General features: G+C 41.3%; 1 protein-coding gene across 3 annotated transcripts in view; it reads left to right on the top strand.

Annotated features, from left to right (window-relative positions):
• Positions 1–19553, top strand: part of cacna2d3a (calcium channel, voltage-dependent, alpha 2/delta subunit 3a) — a 123506-nt gene that overhangs the window by 746 nt on the left and 103207 nt on the right. For all 3 annotated transcript variants that reach the window (XR_001290368.1, XM_013910724.1, XM_005732471.1), the window contains exon 2: positions 114–195. Coding sequence is in view for 2 of the 3 variants with exons in the window: in XM_013910724.1 (XP_013766178.1) it covers positions 114–195 (82 nt within the window). In the remaining variant the exon portion in view is untranslated. The remainder of the gene's footprint in view (positions 1–113; positions 196–19553) is intronic.

Genomic DNA, 19553 nt, shown 5'->3' with positions numbered 1-19553 from the left:
TATATATATATATAACAACTTTATCTTCACTTTAATCTATTTATTTATTAACTTGTTTTTTCCCCATTTCTGGTTTGGCTGTGTGCACTGTGCCTATTTTTTAATATCTGCAGGGTGAAGCTCTGGGCATCAGCGTTTGGTGGGGAGATGAAGTCCATCTCAGCAAAGTATTCTGGGTCGCAGCTGCTGCAGAAGGTGAGCTGGTTTATTAACAGAACTCATCTCTTCAGGCGTCAAAACAGAAGTACACCCTTGAAGCTTTAAACAATATTCAAATTTCCAGATGGTTTATCTTAGGTAGGTTTTTTCTTTTCTGTGAACACTAAAAGAAAGACAAGGTTGTTAAAAGAGAGTCTTTTAACAACTGTAAATATGTTTTTTACTATCTAAAAAAAGATTTGCATTCTTGGGGAAGTACCGAGGAGTGAATATACCCAGTACACAAACTTCACTTTGTCCAAAACTGCATTGATGTGATTCTGCAGCAGACTGTTTATTTAAAAGCTTAAAATACCTTCTTTTTGAATTGTTGGGTAGATGTGAAACATAATGCTTGTGAGAGAAACTGAGTGGTGTTGGGTAATTTTCGAGTTGAGAGAAATGTCACTTTTCTGCTCTTAAACGGCAGGATGTGTGCTTTTTAGCCACTTGAGAATCAGTAATGCACTTTGACTGTGTAAGCATGGATTTAAAAGCATATTCGGAACACATGCCATTTAAATAGGTGTCATTTCTCAAGCACTGCGTTCATGCACACACACACACACACACACACACACACACACACACACACACAAGTTTACTGTCAGAAAAAAAGCATTAAGCTATATTTCTCACACATGTAACACCCCCTTACCTCTTTTTATGCCTCTCTGCAATCTCTTTTCGGCGCTCTTCCACTCTGCTTTGTGGCATTAATGCAAGATTCGAGTTATGATGGAATGCAAATTTCCCTAATGGAGGACCACTTTATGAAGCTTGAGTTAAAACTGGCTAATGGATAATTAGTGGATAAAAGGCCAAGTTGAAACTAACCTCTCAGTGGGCAGTCAGACAAAATGCTACACATGTGGCCACAATCTCAGGACTCTGCTGGGTGCAAAGGACCACCCTGCTGTAAGGTGTCACACAGGCCAGGGTGGAGGTCTGACGTGGAGCAAAGAAAACGGGAGCCGCGTGTGTCATGTACAGTTCCACGCCCAACGTACGTGGCCACACACTTCATATTCATGTGCGCAGTCACATCGTTATACGTGGGCCTACAGCATGGATTTCATCAGCGGCTGATAAGGCAGCTGACTGGTGTTATCTTTTTGACAGGATAAAAACTGTTCCCCCTTTTCATCTTTTTTTTTCTGCCTCCAAAAAGAAGATAACCCTCCTACAGAGTAATGACCTCTTTATGAAATGCAAATTAAGGCCTCTGGGTTAATTGAGCAAAGAACAGACTTGGCGACCACTTTGTCAGGAAAGTGCATTTTCCACACTAAACTGTTATGATGCAATTGTGTCCACATGCACAGTCCCACAGGATGTGCAGGATGTGTAAATGCACACATACATACACACCTGTAAGTTTTGCTAACAAGTCACATCATCGCATCTATTATGCCATGTTGTGTGTCCAGTCTAGTCCAATAGCCTTTGTCCAGGAATGCTGAGAAGGGAGCACATGTACCTTGAGGGCACATATGCTTTTAAATAAGCAGAAAGAATGAAGCATGTACACTGTTGTACACTGAGACGAGGATGGTAGTGAAGAGAAAAGACCAAAACGTGCGTGTGTTTTTCCCCCAGGCACAGGACAGATGGACTCAGCCTCTCTTCAGTTATCTTTCTGACCCTAGCGTAACTAAACTCCCTTGGAAATGACGATACTTCTGTATGAGTCGCACACATGCCGCTTTTTCGGTTCAGCACCATCTTCGCCATCAAACCAGCACGAAGAAAGAAATAGTTTCTAGTGGACAAATTGCAAATTTTAAAGTTTCCTAATTACTTTGTTGCACAGAATATAATCTAAACAGTACGCTAATCTTAATTACCCTGGCACAGAAGTACCATGAAGAGGAAATAGTGCTCAGCGGCATTTACACTTTGTTTTTTAACAGTTTTGTGTTGCACCTATTGTGCTTCATGCTGCTTCTTTGTGTGTCAAATTAAAATGCCGCTAATTGAATTCGATACTTCCTTTGTGTTGACTCTGCTTTAATTTGATGCTTGATTTGACTTCCTATTTAATCTTCCTTAATAAGAGATATTCTACAGAAGTGCACAAGTGTTGTTAATCATAATTAATAGTACAAAGCCTAGAAACAGTTAACTTAATTCCTGCTTAATTAACTGAGTAACAGCCCTAATTCAAATACGCTAGTATACTAAATTAATATTGCCAGAAATAATTCACATAGATCTTTTCAGTTTTTTCAGTGAGAATAAAAGCAGAATAATTTTTAAATATGTTTATGACTTGGGTGACTTTTTAGTATGATTCTCAAAAGGATTTGAGCTTCATCAATTCAAATCCATTTGAGAAATTTCAACTTTAGTGCAAAGACACTGATTTGTTGGGAATAAAATCAGATTTTTCTTTTGTCCTTCTTCTGCGGTTCTGATCTGTCATCCCTTCCCACGCCATCGCTCCCTTCCTATATCCATCGGAAACAGCTCTTGTTTCAAGGTTACACCAGTCAGGACACGTGTGTGTGTGTGTGTGTGTGTGTGTGTGTGTGTGCATGAACGCAGTGCTTGAGAAATGACAAATCCAGTATTAGCGACTCATCTTCTCATATGCATACTAGCGGTGCATGTTCAGCGCAGTGTAGCTGTATTCGCACACACAGATATAAAGGAAAGGAGATTTCTGTTGGAGACACATTAACCATCTCCCACTGATAGTTAGAATTAGCTCTGTGTGTTTTACCCTCTTCACTGCTATTTTGTTGAGATCTTTAATTTCATGTATCATTGAGCAACCTGTCTATAAGAGCCAGGCTGGCTGCGATGGCTGCGTCTGTGTGCGTGTTGTTGGCTGGCTGGACCAGTTTTCAGCTCGCTGATGTTATGGCTTTCTGGAATCAGAGAAGTGGGACATTATGCGAGGCTGAAATAACTTCAAGCCTTTTGGTAATGGAAGATACAAGAAAAATGATCAGGCAGCAGGATTGCCACTGTGGCTGTGTGAAGTTTCCTAATGCACGTCTGCGATCCTATTTTTCAAAGCATAAGCTGAATCTGAGAGCGAGGAGTAGGCAACAGGGTACGTGCTTGCACCGTGTGCGTTAAGTTAGCATACCTAAAGTACGTTAAGCGTGCTCAGTCGCACATGCACACACCATCTCTCACACAGAGGCACATACGCAGAGAAAAAGAGCAGAGGGTGACGTGAAGGTGTAATGATGTGTGACAAGGCTACGCTGGAACCGATTTGCTTGGGTGGGGAAGAAGAGTGTGTGTGTCTGTGTGTGGGTGCACATATAGTTTTTTTATGCAACGATGCCACATCATTTACTCTTACAGAAGGGCTTAATGGTTTAAGGCACTGACATGTCAGTTGACAAGAATCCTCAAGAATGAGTTGAATAAGACCGAGCTAAGTGGCTCCTCAAAAAGAAAATAGTTGTTAAGTTCTCCAGACAAACGTGCGCCACGTGTGTCTCTCTGAAATCAAGAGAAAAGGTTAAGGAGGATAAAAAACAGCAAAACATTTGTTTTGCTGGGATTATTTCAATTATCTTAACAGAATTCATTTAATTGATGGATGGACTAATCTTCAAGGAAGATGAAATATGTGTTTATATGATATAGTGACAGTGTTCATCTTGTAGTTTCTGTCCCAGCAGCGCACACCGTGCAAAGCTTTTCTTAAATCTCCTTATTTTGGTGAAGTATTGTCAATAAGAACGTTTGGAAATTAAAACTTTCCAGTTTGATATTTACAAAACAAATACGACATGTGATTAAATGCTATCATACATCAGTGAATTCTGCTTTGTATACACTTGTATTACAAGCCAGTACTAAGCGGTTTATTTGACATAAGCTTTCAGAAATCTAACGAACACATTAATAAAAACACAAAGGATCATTTATGTCATTCGGTGCCATATCAGGATCTTCTGAAGGATGTTTTACAACTTGTAGAAAAAATTCTGGTTTTATTTCAAATTAAGATTTTAGTCACACTAACCAGTTTTTACAGCACGACTAATTGCCTGCTTTTGAAATGGAAATGATTCGATATATATGTATATTTAAATATATATTTTTAAACCCTCATTTCAAATTAATTACTTATTTGGAGGACAGCATGACTGACTATAACTTATATAATTTAAATTTCATTTAGCATTTTTTATTTATTCTACAAATGTTGTGTAATTTTCATTTTAAATAAAAGAAGAAGAACCTTTTTCATACATACATGAACGTTTCTATGTTTACAAAGCAAACGGTCTCTTTGTTAGCAGCGGGTTTGTTGCTAAAGTGGGAATGAAATTCTTAATACACCCAACGGGTCTTCCAATAGCCATAGTTCTCTTTTTGGAGTTTTATGGAGAGATTTTAAATTCTGCAAATACACCCAAATTACACATTGGATAATAACAAGTATTTATAACTGTGACTACGTTATTTATTAAGCTGCAGAAATTAAGGGCCATGGTAATTATCCTTCAGAATTACATTTGTAGATAAAGCTTTAAAACAGCATTTAGATATGTGAATATTATCAGCTTGTTTTATAAACTTTGAAAAATGTCCTGAGGTGTGTGGCCTGACTGAAGCTTTTCTAAAATTGTGGCTCATGTAAGTTTTCACTTGACTATCAAAAAACAGAAGAAAAAATACTTCTTTTGAAGAGCACTTTTATTTTTGTCTCTTTTTGCCCTTTATTTGACTTTCTATTTCTATGTGCATGCGTGTGTGTGCGTGTGTTTATGGTTGAAGTATGCATGATGGTGCCAGTCTGCTGCCAAGGGTGGGTGATGACTGAGGCGTTCCAGTGTAACACGGTGTCAGTGAGGGGGAGACGGCTGCAGATTAGATTTAGCTTTGGGAAAATTGAATAGCTGTCAGGTTTGGTTCAGCATGGCTGGCAATGAGGTGAGAGAAGGGAGTGTGTAAGGGTGTGTACTGATGACTGTCCCGCTTTCCCTTACCTCCCCCAATCCTCCCATCTCTTTCCTCGCTTCCCTCTCCCACCCTCACTTGTTCTCATTGACCAAAGTGTGATCTTGCTAAATTTGACTCCTTCGCTGCTCCTAGATGGCAAGAGGTGAGACAGTGATGTGTGTGTGTGGGTGGACAGGTCTGAATACCCCTGTGAGGACCAGTTTGAGTTTCAGATCAGGGGAAGGCATTTTCGAAGAAGCGAGGACCTTTTCCCTCAGTTTTCCCTTTTTCACACCCTGCAAACAGCTTTCTGAAGGATAAGGCTTGGTGTTATGGTTAAGACTAGAATTGGCTCAGGGCATAGACAGTATAAGAAATGGATGTAGCTGCAGTGACATCATCCACTGGTTTATCCTGTTATGAAGCCACAGTCTTGTTGTCCCATAGCTTTTCCCTATGCCTGGCAAATCCATATTCAATCCATAATAATTTGTTCAATATATTCACTATACATCCTCCTTCATCTCACCTATGTCCAAATCATCTCCACCTTGCTTCTCTAATTTTGTCTCCAAACTACTCATCCTGAGCTAAAATAAACTGCCCGTTGGCACAGGAAAAAGTATGTATAGGTAAAGCTGGAAGGAACAACACAATCTAACAAGCGATATCTTCTGATGAGGAATAAAGGGAATAGTGCCATACCACTAACTTTCTATGTTAAAACAGCAACACACAGTCATTAGAGTGAGATGCTGAAAGTGACGCCAACGTCGCACTGCCAAGAACTGCTGTTCCTTGAATGGCCACTTGAGATTGGTGCCAAATTGAGGCACTCCGTGTGACTTGTTTAATTATTTTAATCCAGTTCTGTGACACAGTATATAGATTCCTGCACTGACACCATGTCCTAGGAACCTGTGCTATAGTTTTAGTGAGTGGAATTTCAGTATTTTATTTGTGACCCTATCAGATAATTAGAAGATAACTGCGTCTGTGCAATGCATTCATCACACTACAGATGCACCTTTGTTGCCAAACTAGTATTAACTTGAACTATATGCTCGACCCTCCCACCTGAATATGGCAACTAGCTTAAAAAATGCTTTATAAGAAATCATGCTCACTTGGTCCATTTTTCTATGCAAATAAGGGTCTGGATTCATAAATCTGTTAGAATTGCTTGTGAATAATAATACAGACAGTCCCTCTTAAATGAATTTTATTTCCCTGCAGTCTGGCCACAGCCTCAGCTGATTGTTAAGGTTAGGTTAAAGGACTAGCCTCTGTGAATGTCCTCACAAAGATAGATATGTAAAGGTGTGTGTAAGCGAGGAAGAGGAAGAGCAGGAAAAGAAAGAGGAATGCCGTGTCACAGAGTTAATTACAGCGTTAGCTGACAGGAGTGAAGCCTGTGCTGCTATCCTTTCATGTCCTAGCTGGCCTGCTTTAGCCAACACAGCCACTCACTCATACTGTAATTAGTGCTTTGTTGGTGAGAAAAGCTTGAGAAAGCCACTATGAATCAAACACCTTTTCTTTACTGTAGAGAGCTCAGGAGCAAGCAGTGAGGTCCCTTTGCTACCCGATTAAAGAACTTAAATTCTTAAAGAGCTAAACTGCTGACATTGTATTTGTGAGCTTAGAAAAGTCAAGTGCCTTTTGATGGCTTGTTGTGTGGTTTTTGTGAGTTTTCCCCAAATTCTCTCCAAGTTGATTTATAAAATTTATCTGTATATATATTTGATTTAGTTGCTGATTTACATTTGCAAAGAAGCGAATTTTTGTGTCCAGTTCCTGACATTTCCGCCAGAGATGGACAAACAAACATATACACACCTAGTGTTTGCTTGGTGCTGCTGGGATGATGAATGTGAACTTTGAAGATAAATATCCACTGTCATCTGTCATCGGCGGCTCAGCTCTGCCTCTGTTGCCCTGCAGATAAAGAGGATCTCACTGTGGCTGCACAGGACATAATGAACACACACACAGATTTGTGTAATTATGACAGATTGTTCACCTGGCGTGCACCAGACTCGACTGCATACAGAGAGTAAAGATTAGCCAACTTGGTAAAGGGGTGGAACTAGTACTATTAAGCACATTAAGGCGCGCAGCACCGTGTGAAGGACTGTCTGTGATTTGCAGCTGTCGACATCAATCACATAGCCTTTTGTCTGGATCCACCCTGCGTGCTGTAGGTAAGGATTGCTCTTATAAAGAAATGCTGTCAATAGGAAAATGAACATCGTTGTCATTATAGCTGCGCCATCAATCACAAATCCCTCCACGTATGTGTCTATGTGTCCTAAACTGCTGCATGCTCAGGTCATTCTACGTATTCATTATACTTTCTTTCTTTCTTTCACTTTTGTGGCTTTCACCTTTCTGTCAACTCTTTCCTTTGTCAATATTTTCACCCATGTGTTTATGCACTTCTTTGCATCTCCCTCAGTTAATCTTCTCTCCTTCCCTCTCGCCTTTTCTCTCAAAGTCTCTCGACTCCCTCCATCCCTCTGCTTTAATAATGGATAGGATGCAGCTACAGCACTACAGAATACATGGAAGCCGATCTTGGGACACCGCAGTGTTCGGAGCAAGTGTTAAGCCCACACCCGCAAAAATAGTTCCGCTGGCTGTAGCACAACGCCCTGCACTCGGTGCTCTTGCTGACAGCTTTTGTCCCAAGTCACCCTTTTGCTTCTACTTCAGCTGTGCGAACTTACACACACCCACATAAACACATTTAGTTTTACTGTGCTTTATGGAGTCCTTCAACACGCCCTGTTTGTACAACACTTCTTATAGACTGTAAGAGCGCTGCCAACTCCGGCTCAGTGGGACAGCAGTGGCCCCTCCTCATCATGACCTTCACCTGCACTTGCAAGCAACTAACACATGCACACAACGCAGGGTGGAGGAGTACAGTTGTAACTGAATAGCAATGTAGCAACACACATGAGTATTATTAACAGATCTTGCCTGATATGCATACTAACACCCGTGCATATACGTCATTAAATGTATTAGAACTTCCCTGTGTGTTAGTGTAACGGAACAGTAATAGTGACGCATACATTAAATGACTACAGTAAATTAGCAGTGCCTAATGTGCGGATGGCATAGAGGCAATGCTGAGCAGCAAGCAGTGACGAACGATTACTTGCATAGGACACTGGGGATCAGTATCAATCAATCCTGACCTGTATTGATTACATGGTGTTGTTTGGCATGGAACAAAGACAGAAGGCATCAGAATAATATAGAGCACAACTAAGTACCTCAGACTGCAGCACCACATCCATAAAGTGAGAATTTAAATTCCATTGCTAGGTGTGAGAGTTTGTGATGAAATTAAGACGATGCAATCAGCTATGAGACAGCTGATTAGACCAGATGTTAGACACTGGATCAAATCAATGATGTCAATAATAATGATCACTTTCAGAATAAATGTGTGTTGAAATCAATGCTGTGTGTGATGTATCTTTTTAATATGACAAAATGTTTTGTTGTGAATTTATTTGCCATTTTTTAAACTTCCTGAGGGCTATGATGACCATATTTTCTCTCTACTGTTATCTGTTTGCTTGTTTGCAAATAAAAGGTAATGCTGTCATGAACAAACAGCCAAATACGGTCGAACACCTTGATGCTGAACTGATGGTGCAGCACTGTTAGATGTGCTCGGAGGAAACTTGTTTGTACACTTACCAAGTGGCTATTTTGTAAACCTTATCAGAAGCTTTTAAATACTAGTTGTATTAATGTGGCTTAAATATGAAATAATCTAATTATTTCATAATCAAGCTACCTGAAATTCGCATGTCTTTAAAAAGTTAATATTTAAAGTTAATATTTGCAGGCTATCAGAATCAAAACTTTGCAGGCATTTGGTAGGTCATCGTTGTTTTGTTCTATCTTGCTAAACAATTTTGTGTTACTGAACACAATTCCTGGTTCTTTGATGACAGAGTGAGGTGTATCACTATGGGAACTGCCTTGGCGTGACCAACTACAGAAGCTCATATGACACCATATCTGTCCATGCTCATGCTCAGGGTTCATCCTAACACAGCCAACCAGCCTCTCCTCATTCTAAGCAGTGCTCAAGCAGGGAGGGAAGTGTTGGTGAAACACCTCACTCTGTTATCAAAGAACACTCTTTTTCTCACTATGTGAGATGTAGCTCACTCCAAGATTGTGCCAGCCCTCTGAAGCTATGCTCCGGCACTACTCGAGGATCTCAGATCCTGGACCCGAGGCACTAGATTCCAGCAATGCCTGAGCCAGGGATGACAGTGCAGCAACATCCAGCTTATTAAAACACACAAACGTCTGTAGTTGAGCTTGCTGCCGGAAATTTGCAGCAATTGGACTGACACATCTCCGTGTAAAACCCAGGATGGTGGGAAATGCTAGCAGCTCTGCTGTGGATCACCTGGATGATATATCCATCACCAAAGGTTGGGTTGGGTCTCAAACATGCTTTAGTGAATCCAGGATCCATGTGCAAACAAGAGAGTTAAATTGAATGAGTCTGTAATTCATTAACTCACTTGGCTGTGGTTAGAGCCAACAGCGGAGCAGTTTTAAGAGAAACTTCAACCTGGTGTGGGTGAGGATGGTGTATCTCCCTGTGCGCCTAAGACAGAAACCCCTGTGATTGGGAGTGGCCTTGGCTCATCCGTTAGAAGCTGAATGATTCTGCTATCCAGTGTTTGGATGGCCACTGTGGAGCTATTAAAATTAGTGACAGCCCCTGATCCCTCACTCTGATTAATGCTGGAGAGATCGGGCTGAGCAGGGGAAAGCATAATGCAGTGTGTTTGGCCATGGGTGGGCCAGCGGATCCACGAACCGCGGGGCATCTGGAAGAAAACAGGAAGAAAATCACTGGACAGTTTGTGTTTTAGAGATCTACGGAAGCCTGGCTGTATCTCTGCCATATCTGCTCCATAACCTGCAGGTGCAGTCTCCATTCTCCGAACAGTGTGTACAGAATACCTGGCACGTGAGTGGCTTAAAAGGTGAAGAGCCATGTGCTACGGCAACTGTGGAGTTGTCTGTTTTCACTAAAACATGTTGCCCCTGGAGACATGGCAGAAAGTGCTTCAATGAGCACTGTGCGGAGCTCCAGCACATTTATGTGAGCCATCATGATTCCAGCCTAACCTGACAGGGATGCATCTGTGGTCAGAGTCACCAAAAGGTTGAGGTTACAGGAATGCACACTTTATTTCCTTTGTTACCCCCCAAACACAATAAAGTGTCTGATGACCCTGGGCTGTACTTGGTGACACTGACAAAGTGCTTAGGAGAGCTTGGTGTGAATTGTCCAAGAGTCTCCCTCCCTGAACTAGAGGAGATGGGGACTGAGAGAGTGCTGCTGGTGAACTGGGGACTTCTGAGTGATTTGGTTGCTCCTTCCAACACCTTCCTTCTCTTTGGGGGGAAGAGAGGAGGGACACAGAATGTTGCTGGCATGCTAGGCTGAACGTTTCTTTTTCTGTTTCTGGGTGTGATGGTTTGCTCTTTGCAGCAGCTGCTGCACAGGAATGCTTGCAGCAAGGTCTACCTTGATCTGGCGGACCTCCTGTCTACATTCTGGCCCCACTCTGCCTACCCCTCACAGCTGCTGCTAGTAGGAGCCTCTTGCCATCAAACAGGTCGCATTCTGCCCTTATAGCATCCTGGGCTGTTGGCCTTGGAATATCAAGCTTGGCAGTAGCCAATTTATTCAACTTCGGCTCCACTTCGTGGCCTAGACTCCTGGTGTCCTCCAGGTTGTGGAAGGCAGAGTTGTCGCCACCCAGCTTGCCCATGTTTTGGTCGAGGAGGTCCTCGAACAATGGGGGCAAGAGCGAGGACTCTTATTCCTTAATGTCCATCCAGCTCGTGGTGGACGGGGGGTTGGCATGTTTAGTGCCCTGTAACGTGTTAGCCCGAGTTACACAAACATCAGCTGCCTTGTTAACTTAAACCAGGAACTGCTGGAACAGCTCACCTTGACATGATTGCTGTTCCACAGTGCGTAACTATAAGTGCACTTCTTTTGAAGGACTCGGCACAATCCAGACTGGAACTAGAAAACTGCATTCGGCAGTGTACTCTTCTACAGGACGCCTGAGAACTGTTAAGCAGCTAACCAAGTTAGTCTGGGTGTGCTGAGGAAGCTCAAAGTAAGAAGAAAGGGAGAATGAGTAAGGAGGGCCGGCTGTGTTACAAAGAGGGGGTGGCGCCCTGATCATGGCCCGACAGGGCTGTCATAGACAGACGTGGTGTCACTGGAGCTTCTGTAGTTGGTCACACCAATGTGATTCCCATAGTGAAACAGAGCGAAGTTATAAAAAAGGACTTATTTTTACAGACAAGATTAATTGTACTTTATTAGACCTTTCAAGTGTTCAGGTGACGTGTTTATATAAGCTCCCCAAGGTTTGCTGAACCAAAAAAAAGAAATTACTAGCAACATTAGCATGTTGTACTGCAGCTTGATGTTATGTCAAATTTGAGCAGCAAAACTGAATATCATGCTATAAATAAAAGCTGATGCTTGTAGCAACACACAGAGGAGTAATATCTTATGAAAAACACTTCATATTATATGATATTTTTATGTAGTATTTTTTAATTCAATTTTGAAAGCTTCATTTGTTAAAATGATTTGCTGTTATATTGAAAAACATATATAACATATATATAAAATAGATGAATAATATAGATAGAATAAATATATAAAAAAATAGATGGTGCCGCGCTGTATGCAAGCATTGTCCATGTGAGAAGTTCATGGGCTACAGTGTTGCCAGCTAAGACAAACAAGAACTGAAAAACACATGATGAATATGTTTTAAAACAATGTTTGTGGCATTCTGGTTACATGGTCCTTAACACTGTGGATATACTGACGTCATGCATGCCCACATGTAGCCCACAAAGCAGGCACCATCTCAGTGCTAGCAAAAGCAGTTTACTCTGTGATGCGCATATATCTCATCCCAGTGCGCTCCTGGGAAATGATGTGGAACAAGATCTTCAGGTCGCATTAGCGTGACAGTGATGTTTGCCATTGCAACTGCAATCTGTCAAATCTTTCAAACCCAGGTAGCTGCATGTTTTAGAGGCTGGCAAAAGACTCGGGCACTGGAGACTCTGTGCTTCTACTGTAAATATGGAGTGATTTGTAGACTTTGTATATATCGTTTAACCCAGTCATTTGAGCACAGTACAACATCATTAGCTTATGTTCAACACTTACATCAATTTGTTCATTATGTTTATGTGTTCAGTTCAACTTCATGGTGTCTGCTGATAAATGTTCTGCGGTTCTCAGCAGTATTCTTGCCAGCCGTATGTGGTACATTTATCCCCCCCCTTTTTTCTTTGTGAGGGCTTCAAAGCAAACTCAAATGAAACTGCAGTCCAGAAAGTGTAATAAAGCTCCACTTGCAAGGATGAATATTGCCTTTATATATCCACCACAATGTTTTGCTCTCTCATTCCACTTTCACGCTAGCTGCTGCTGAAATCAATCTGAGGCTGTGAAAATACAGAGAGTGGAATTGGGAGGCAGCAGGCCACATTGTATGTGTTGCTAAGCATGAAAAATATTTTCCAGGACTTTGTTGAAACCAACTCAATTCAAGCATGTACAGATAGGTGGTGGACTATTAATCAGTTTTGTGTGATCAGATTAGACCTGCTTCTGGTGCCGTTGTGCTTCTGGTGAACTGTATCATGCTTCCCAAAAAAGAGTGAAGATTATGTATCCTTGTACTTATACGGTTTAACGCAAAGGCTGCATTTTCTTCAAAAATGCATTAAATTGGGGGCAGATATGTTTTCACGCTGGCTTAGATTAGCCAGGAGCTTCTGTTTTTCTGTGTGTGTGTGTGTGTGTGTAGGTTGTGGGTACACCACAATGGTGTGGCATGTGAGGACAGTGAAAGATGTCGGTCATTAGAGGGAGCTCAGATTTGGCACCCACTACGCGGGGCAATGGTGCATACCTAACAGACGCAGTGCACCCTGGGACAAACTCCTGAGCATCTCTACCAGCTACGCCATAAGGCCTTATGTGTGTGTTTGTGTTGGTGTACAGCTGTTCTTCTCAGTAGCCTCCAGGCAGCTTTTAAACATTGTGTGAATGCAGCACACAGTCAGGAGGTGCTGCTGGATTGCTTGTGTTGAAGTAGCTATATGTAAAAATAACACAAGACAACTTTCTGTGCATTTTATAGATGTCGAATCACTTAAAACAATATTAATCATCTCTACTTCTAAAGTGCTCATTTAAGGTACAATTCAAAGTTTTAAAAAGAAAATTCTAACAAAAATTCAGAACAAAAAATCTGGGGGCCTGCGTTTGATGTGGTAGATTTGTGGGAAAAACAAAACAACAACAACAAAAATGAATATATTCTGTAAGTAATATTTTTTTACAGCAAAGCAATGTGTTTGTTGTCACAAACAAATGTACAGTCAGGTCTAGAAATATTTGCATGTTGGCTTCTTTGTGTCTGTCTTGCAACACAAACATTGCAACAGAGACACTCATCATATATTCAAGAGGTTTACAAAAAGTTTAAACAAAAATAAGACGTTATTCATTTGGTCCTTTTCATTGCATTCATCTATTATCCTTCCATTTCCCCTTTTCTTATACTCAGGACACTGGGAAAGCACAACAAACCTGAAACAATGAACATATTGTAGTTCACTTAATTATTCCTTCATCTCATTTGTAGTTATGACTAAAACATCTCCAGCAACCAATTTGGAATGAATAATAATAATTGCATTAATAATAATAGTGCAATAGTGCAGTTTATGCCTGTTGTCCCCGCTGTGTAAAGTCTGTCTGTCTAAAAACAGGAGTATCTGTTTAGACATAACAGAACATTTATAGCTACAAAATACCAGAATTTGAAACATTGTAATGAAGCCCAACGCAAAACAGCCTTCAGTTCTAGTTTATTAGTTCCAGCGTGTTACTGTGTGTCTATCTCCTCTTTAATGGCCTAAGATATGACGATCTTTACTTTCTAACCCCCCAAAATAATAAAAATCTCCAGTTGGTTTGCCACTGCATTTTCAGCTTCTTACTGGGTGCTGTGCCATGTGCTGAAAGTTGAGGAGCCAAACAGCCACTGTGCATGATAGCTGTTTCCAGCTGCTTATCTGCTTCCTTTTAGGCCCTGCTCTCGTCTCACTATATGACTGAGTGGTCTGTCAAGGCTGTGGTTGCATGCATGTGTTTTCACATTCCTCCCCATTCGTTCAAAGTGTATTGATCGAATTTTGAGACATGTCCATGTAATGATTAATTCTCCATTCGCCTCCACTGATAGATTGGGTTATGGCAAGCGGGGCAGCAGGGAAGGTGCGGTAGCCAGCCAAGAGGAGTTTATGATCCAAGCCTTTTTAAAAGATCTTTAAAAAGATCTCTTTCACTAATGTGTGTTTGATTGGAATTTACAGTTTACCTACATTATCTGTGTGTGTGTGTGTGTGTGTGTGTGTGTGTGTGTGTGTGTGTGTGTGTGTGTGTGTGTGTGTTTTTGTGTGTGTTTTACAATCTCTGGCGAGTGTCTCTTTGCCACCAGACACAGGACTCAGACCAACATGCTTTTGAGGCAAGGAGGACAAGCGTGAAATTAATTGTTCCACTTCATCTCCGGCCAGCGCTCTTCTTTTGAGGGAACAATTTGTCGGCTGGCATACAAGGGAGAATATAAGAGGAGGGGGGCACAGCAATGGCTTGGCGTTTCCTGAGAGATCCTGTGATCCAGCAGTGATTTCCTGCTGTGGATTTCGGCTGGCGCCTCTGTCCCCTACTTAAGTATACAGAGTGTTTCACAGGGAGCAGAATGCAACATCCGTCAAGCTGCAATTGTTTCAAACAGTTTCTCAACCCTCTCTCTTCTTCTCCCATTTCTTCAGACAGACACACTCAATAGTGCCTCAGTGACATGATGGCAACAAACAGAATTAGCCACAACTACGTGACAGCCTGAGGCCCTTCCACTTCTCTCTTTCCTCTCCTCACCTCATCTCTACTCGTGTTCTCACCTCCTGTCTCCTCCTCTTCCCTGAGCCATGTTCACTGTAATTACAAACATGGCTTTGGGGAATCTGTGGCCCTTTATGTTAAATGATGACAGTGCGAGACGTCTGTTCTGGTGAAAATATTTTAGGAGAAAACATGCTCGTACTTTCCCATTAAAGAGCACACGCAACCACCTGAAAGCACAAACATGCCCTCCATCCTAAGGACAATCAATTCCCAATTGCATTTCTCTGTCCTGGGATTTAATTTAACAATTTACCAAGGTCTTCGTCCGGCAGGTTATTAAATCGCCTGCGTTTCGAAATGTCCAAAAAGCAATGCAAATGTTTCATATCAGAGTTAAAATGTTATTTTCTGAGGGATGACGTTGATATATTGGTAAATTCAGTCATACTGCAAAACACCAAAAACTCTTACATATAAAATATTTTTCAAGCATGGAGTGTATAAAGAGTTCATTATGCAGACGGTGTGTCCGCTCTTATAGACAGTATTATATATTCTACTTTTAACCACGCAGCAATGTACTATTAAATATTAAGAGGAAAAAGGGTCCAGGCTGGTGAGCGTGAACGTCAGTGCTGCATGTTTTGAAATCCTTTCGAAAATGCATTTTCCAGTAAGAAAGGAAAAGTGGTTGTTAGATCTCGAGATGCACACATTGAGTTTTGCTGACTAACAGTGAATTTGAAAACGGTTTGTTTACAAGAAAACTCCAAAAAGCCCCAAAGATTAAGTTGTACTAGCTGGTCTGGGTGGCTCTCACTAGCAAAATACATGAGAAGATTTGGGGAGTTTTTCTGCACAGCCTGAATGGAGGCTGTTACCTGTTGATTTTGACATCTACTGCTGTGTATTGAATGTTGTTACCAAGTCTTTAAGGATGATAGAATGAAAGAAACAACAGGACGAGTGTTTAAAATGATAGTAATGGTGCCCTGAGCTTCGCTACCCTTTACTTATTTTCATGGCCTTTTTCAAACATCTACAGTTTTTTTGTTTGTTGTTTTAACCCCAGTTTTCTTCTTTTTGCTCGTTTTAGTGGTTTAGTACATTCACTAGACTGCAAATTGGACTCACTGGTCTCGTTGTCCTTCACACACACAGACACACACACACATGCTCAAACACACGTATTCACGAGCTTCTCTGAGTCTCTTTTGTTCATCAAACCAGACTCATCCACTTGTAGTGAGACAAGCATGCAGAGGCTAACAAAACACACAAGGATGCTTTTTATGAATGAAAACAAAATCAAATAATGCGTGGCCAAATATAGACTTGTAATTCAGGGTAGTCTACTTGCCTTTTTAACACATGCTTCCAAATTCTTCTTTCTTTTTCTCATATGAATTTTTCTAGCTTTGTTAAAAGAACATCATTATCTTGTTTAGTGTTTTGGGGCCCCGACATGAGTCATAACGTTAACATACAATCAGTAATCAGTAAAAATCACATGTTCTTGCTAAAGTTTTGTTCATATAGTCATGTCTGTCCACAGATGTTTTGAGTGTAAGCATTCGCTTTGTGCATGTCTGTGTGTGTGTATGTGTGTAACAAAGGCGGGGCATCCAAACAGCTGTGAGATTATGAGCGAGTTGGCCAAGTTGAAGTGTGCTCTGGTGACGCGTAAAATGAGCTGGGATTTGGGGGATTGGGGTTCAGAATTACTGTGGAGTGAAGTTTTCCCCCTCATTAATCACTTCACACTTTACCACAATGAAATGGCAATCATAGATACCAACACATCCAGTATTATGTCTGCAGTCTTTAAATGATGACCTCCAAGCAGACAGAAGCATTGTTAGTGTGACAGCCGCCCTTTTTTACACATTTCATTTATCAAGTTCTCTTTGTATGTAGTTGTTTGTGTCTACATGCAGGTTTGCTCGTCTATTTTTTAGGCTACAGTGCAGCCTTGATGTAGCAGTTGTAGCAGAGTTTAGTACTAAACCTTTAGGTACTTTGTTGTGTGTCTGTTGAAGAGAGGAAAGCAAAGCTGGGTGTGCAGAACAATGAGGTGTAACTGTGAGTGGTAGGACAACAATAAAGATTGAAAAATAGAGTAATGATTGTATGGAAAAATCTGTGTTGATTGCAAAAGGTTTGACATAACAACATTGATTTCACTATTTTATTACATGTACTCTTGGGATTGTAAATAAGGTCATTATCTTTATTCACACATGCACTTTATTCTTTTCAGAAGCCTTGAAAACAGAAAACTTTGTGCTCAAAGCAAGTCACACCATAGTATGCAATTATCACTAGCTGATGTGCATCAATCCTAGTGCAGGTCCTCCAGCATTAACTTGTTGTGTTGGAACATAATGTGTTTTCAGATAACTCCAGTAATGCTGCGGGACATAGTAGCAGCCCTGCAGTTTAAAGGCCTTCTTTCTGTTGACCGTGGCTCAGGGGGAAGCGCATCTGTAACCGGAAGGTCGCAGGTTCGATCCCTGGGCTCTCTGTCCTGGTCGTTGTGTCCTTGGGCAAGACACTTCACCTACCGCCTACTGGTGTTGGCCAGAGGGGCCGATGGTGCGATATGGCAGCCTCGCCTCTGTCAGTCTGCCCCAGGGCAGCTGTAGCCTCCACCAGTGTGTGAATGTGAGAGTGAATGAATAGTGGAATTGTAAAGTGCTTTGGGTGCCTTGAAAAGCGCTATATAAATGCAATCCATTATTATTATTGAAGACATTACACTGAGCAAATACTCACCAACCCTGACTCCTCAGTTGTCTTTTCGGTCATTGAACTGCTATCCTGCTTTAACTGATTTATTTCTGTTCTCCTGGGAAATGGTATTTCTGGATGTATGTCAGTTGGCTTCGTGCAATAATGATGTGATGTGAAGAGGATGGCTTCAGGCTAATTGGGCCCAGTCTGCTCTGGCCCAGCCTACTGAACATAGTGCTGCAAACTGCCTGTGGTAAGCTGAACCCTGTTAGATTCTCACTGACCACACTAACATGATCATAAACGCTTTAGTTCAGGCCGTGGGCTCTCTGCGTCTGCCCTACACCTCGATGAAGTGTGTATTATCTGTCACTTCTGGCCATTTTCATTGTTGTGGGTTTAGTGGAGCTGCAGATGAAAGTATATGACTGTTAATGGAGAAGTATTAGGATATGTATTTTTATTTCAGAGAGGAAGAAAGGAAAAGCAGGAGATGCTCAACGTATAGGAAAAAGAAGAATCTGTAGGAGAGGCACTAAAGCGAAAGGGAGGAAATTGGCAAAGAAACTTGTCAAGCCAGTTCAGGTGTGAGCTGCCACTGACCTGTCAGCTTTACCAGCCCACCAGAGTCTGCCAGGAATCAGGATTGGCTTAAAACCTTGAATCTCTGTCCTTCAGCCATACTGCAGTTGTCAGTCAGCCAGTGGGATTATTGCACTGATTTTCATACGGTTTTGGTCGCTGTGATTTGGATTCTGAGTCATCAGCCAGTCACTTTGATTGGACACAGACTGTGTTATTTGAGGCTACAATTAATTAGCTGTGCTGTTGAGTTAGGGACTAATGTTTGCGTTAGGAAATGCAAAATGTGGCTGTTGTAATTGTCAGGTAATTGTTAGTCCTGGAAAAAAAAGTCTAAACAGACATTAAAATGATGTAATTAGGTACGCCTTCATTGCTTTGTGGAATTGCTTGCTTCCTTTATTTATGTCCTTTTTGCTTTCTTGCTCTGCCACTGTGGCAGTCAAACAGAAGCTATTTTGGTTAGCTCCACTAGGACATTTCAAGAGAATTTTGAAATTTGAAACTTTCTGGCTGTAGCGTGCAAATTAATTTGGCAGTGAAGGCACCGTTTCAGCAGCATTTCAAAGACTCGCAGACTATTCAGTGTGACGGTGAACAGAGTGTTGATGCTATGAAATGGAGATTAAGATGAAACACTGGCTGCTTCCCTTTATGAGCCTGATACATCCCAGAATTCTTGCTATCAGTAGCCCTGCATTGTTCATGTTCTGCTTTGCTCAGCCCATCTTAAAATCTCTCTCCTTCCTTACTAGTAATTGTAGAACCTTTTCTTTGGAACAGGAGGGTTGCCTGCTCAAGTCAGACACTCAGATCCTGAAAAAGTACCTTAATGAATTTGACCCTCTTCTAATTTTTTTTCCACTATCACTGCTACCATTAATCAGGTGGTTTTTCCAGCTGATTAATATAATATAGACTTGTGTAATCTACAGGGAGTGCAGAATTATTAGGCAAATGAGTATTTTGTCCACATCATCCTCTTCATGCATGTTGTCTTACTCCAAGCTGTATAGGCTGGAAAGCCTACTACCAATTAAGCATATTAGGTGATGTGCATCTCTGTAATGAGAAGGGGTGTGGTCTAATGACATCAACACCCTAT

Source organism: Pundamilia nyererei, unplaced genomic scaffold (assembly GCF_000239375.1).
Source record: "Pundamilia nyererei isolate P.nyererei 1_Seehausen unplaced genomic scaffold, PunNye1.0 scaffold00047, whole genome shotgun sequence".
NCBI classification, from domain to species: Eukaryota; Metazoa; Chordata; class Actinopteri; order Cichliformes; family Cichlidae; genus Pundamilia; species Pundamilia nyererei.
Note: the sequence above shows the minus strand (reverse complement) of the source record. Positions and strands in the feature narration are given on the sequence as shown.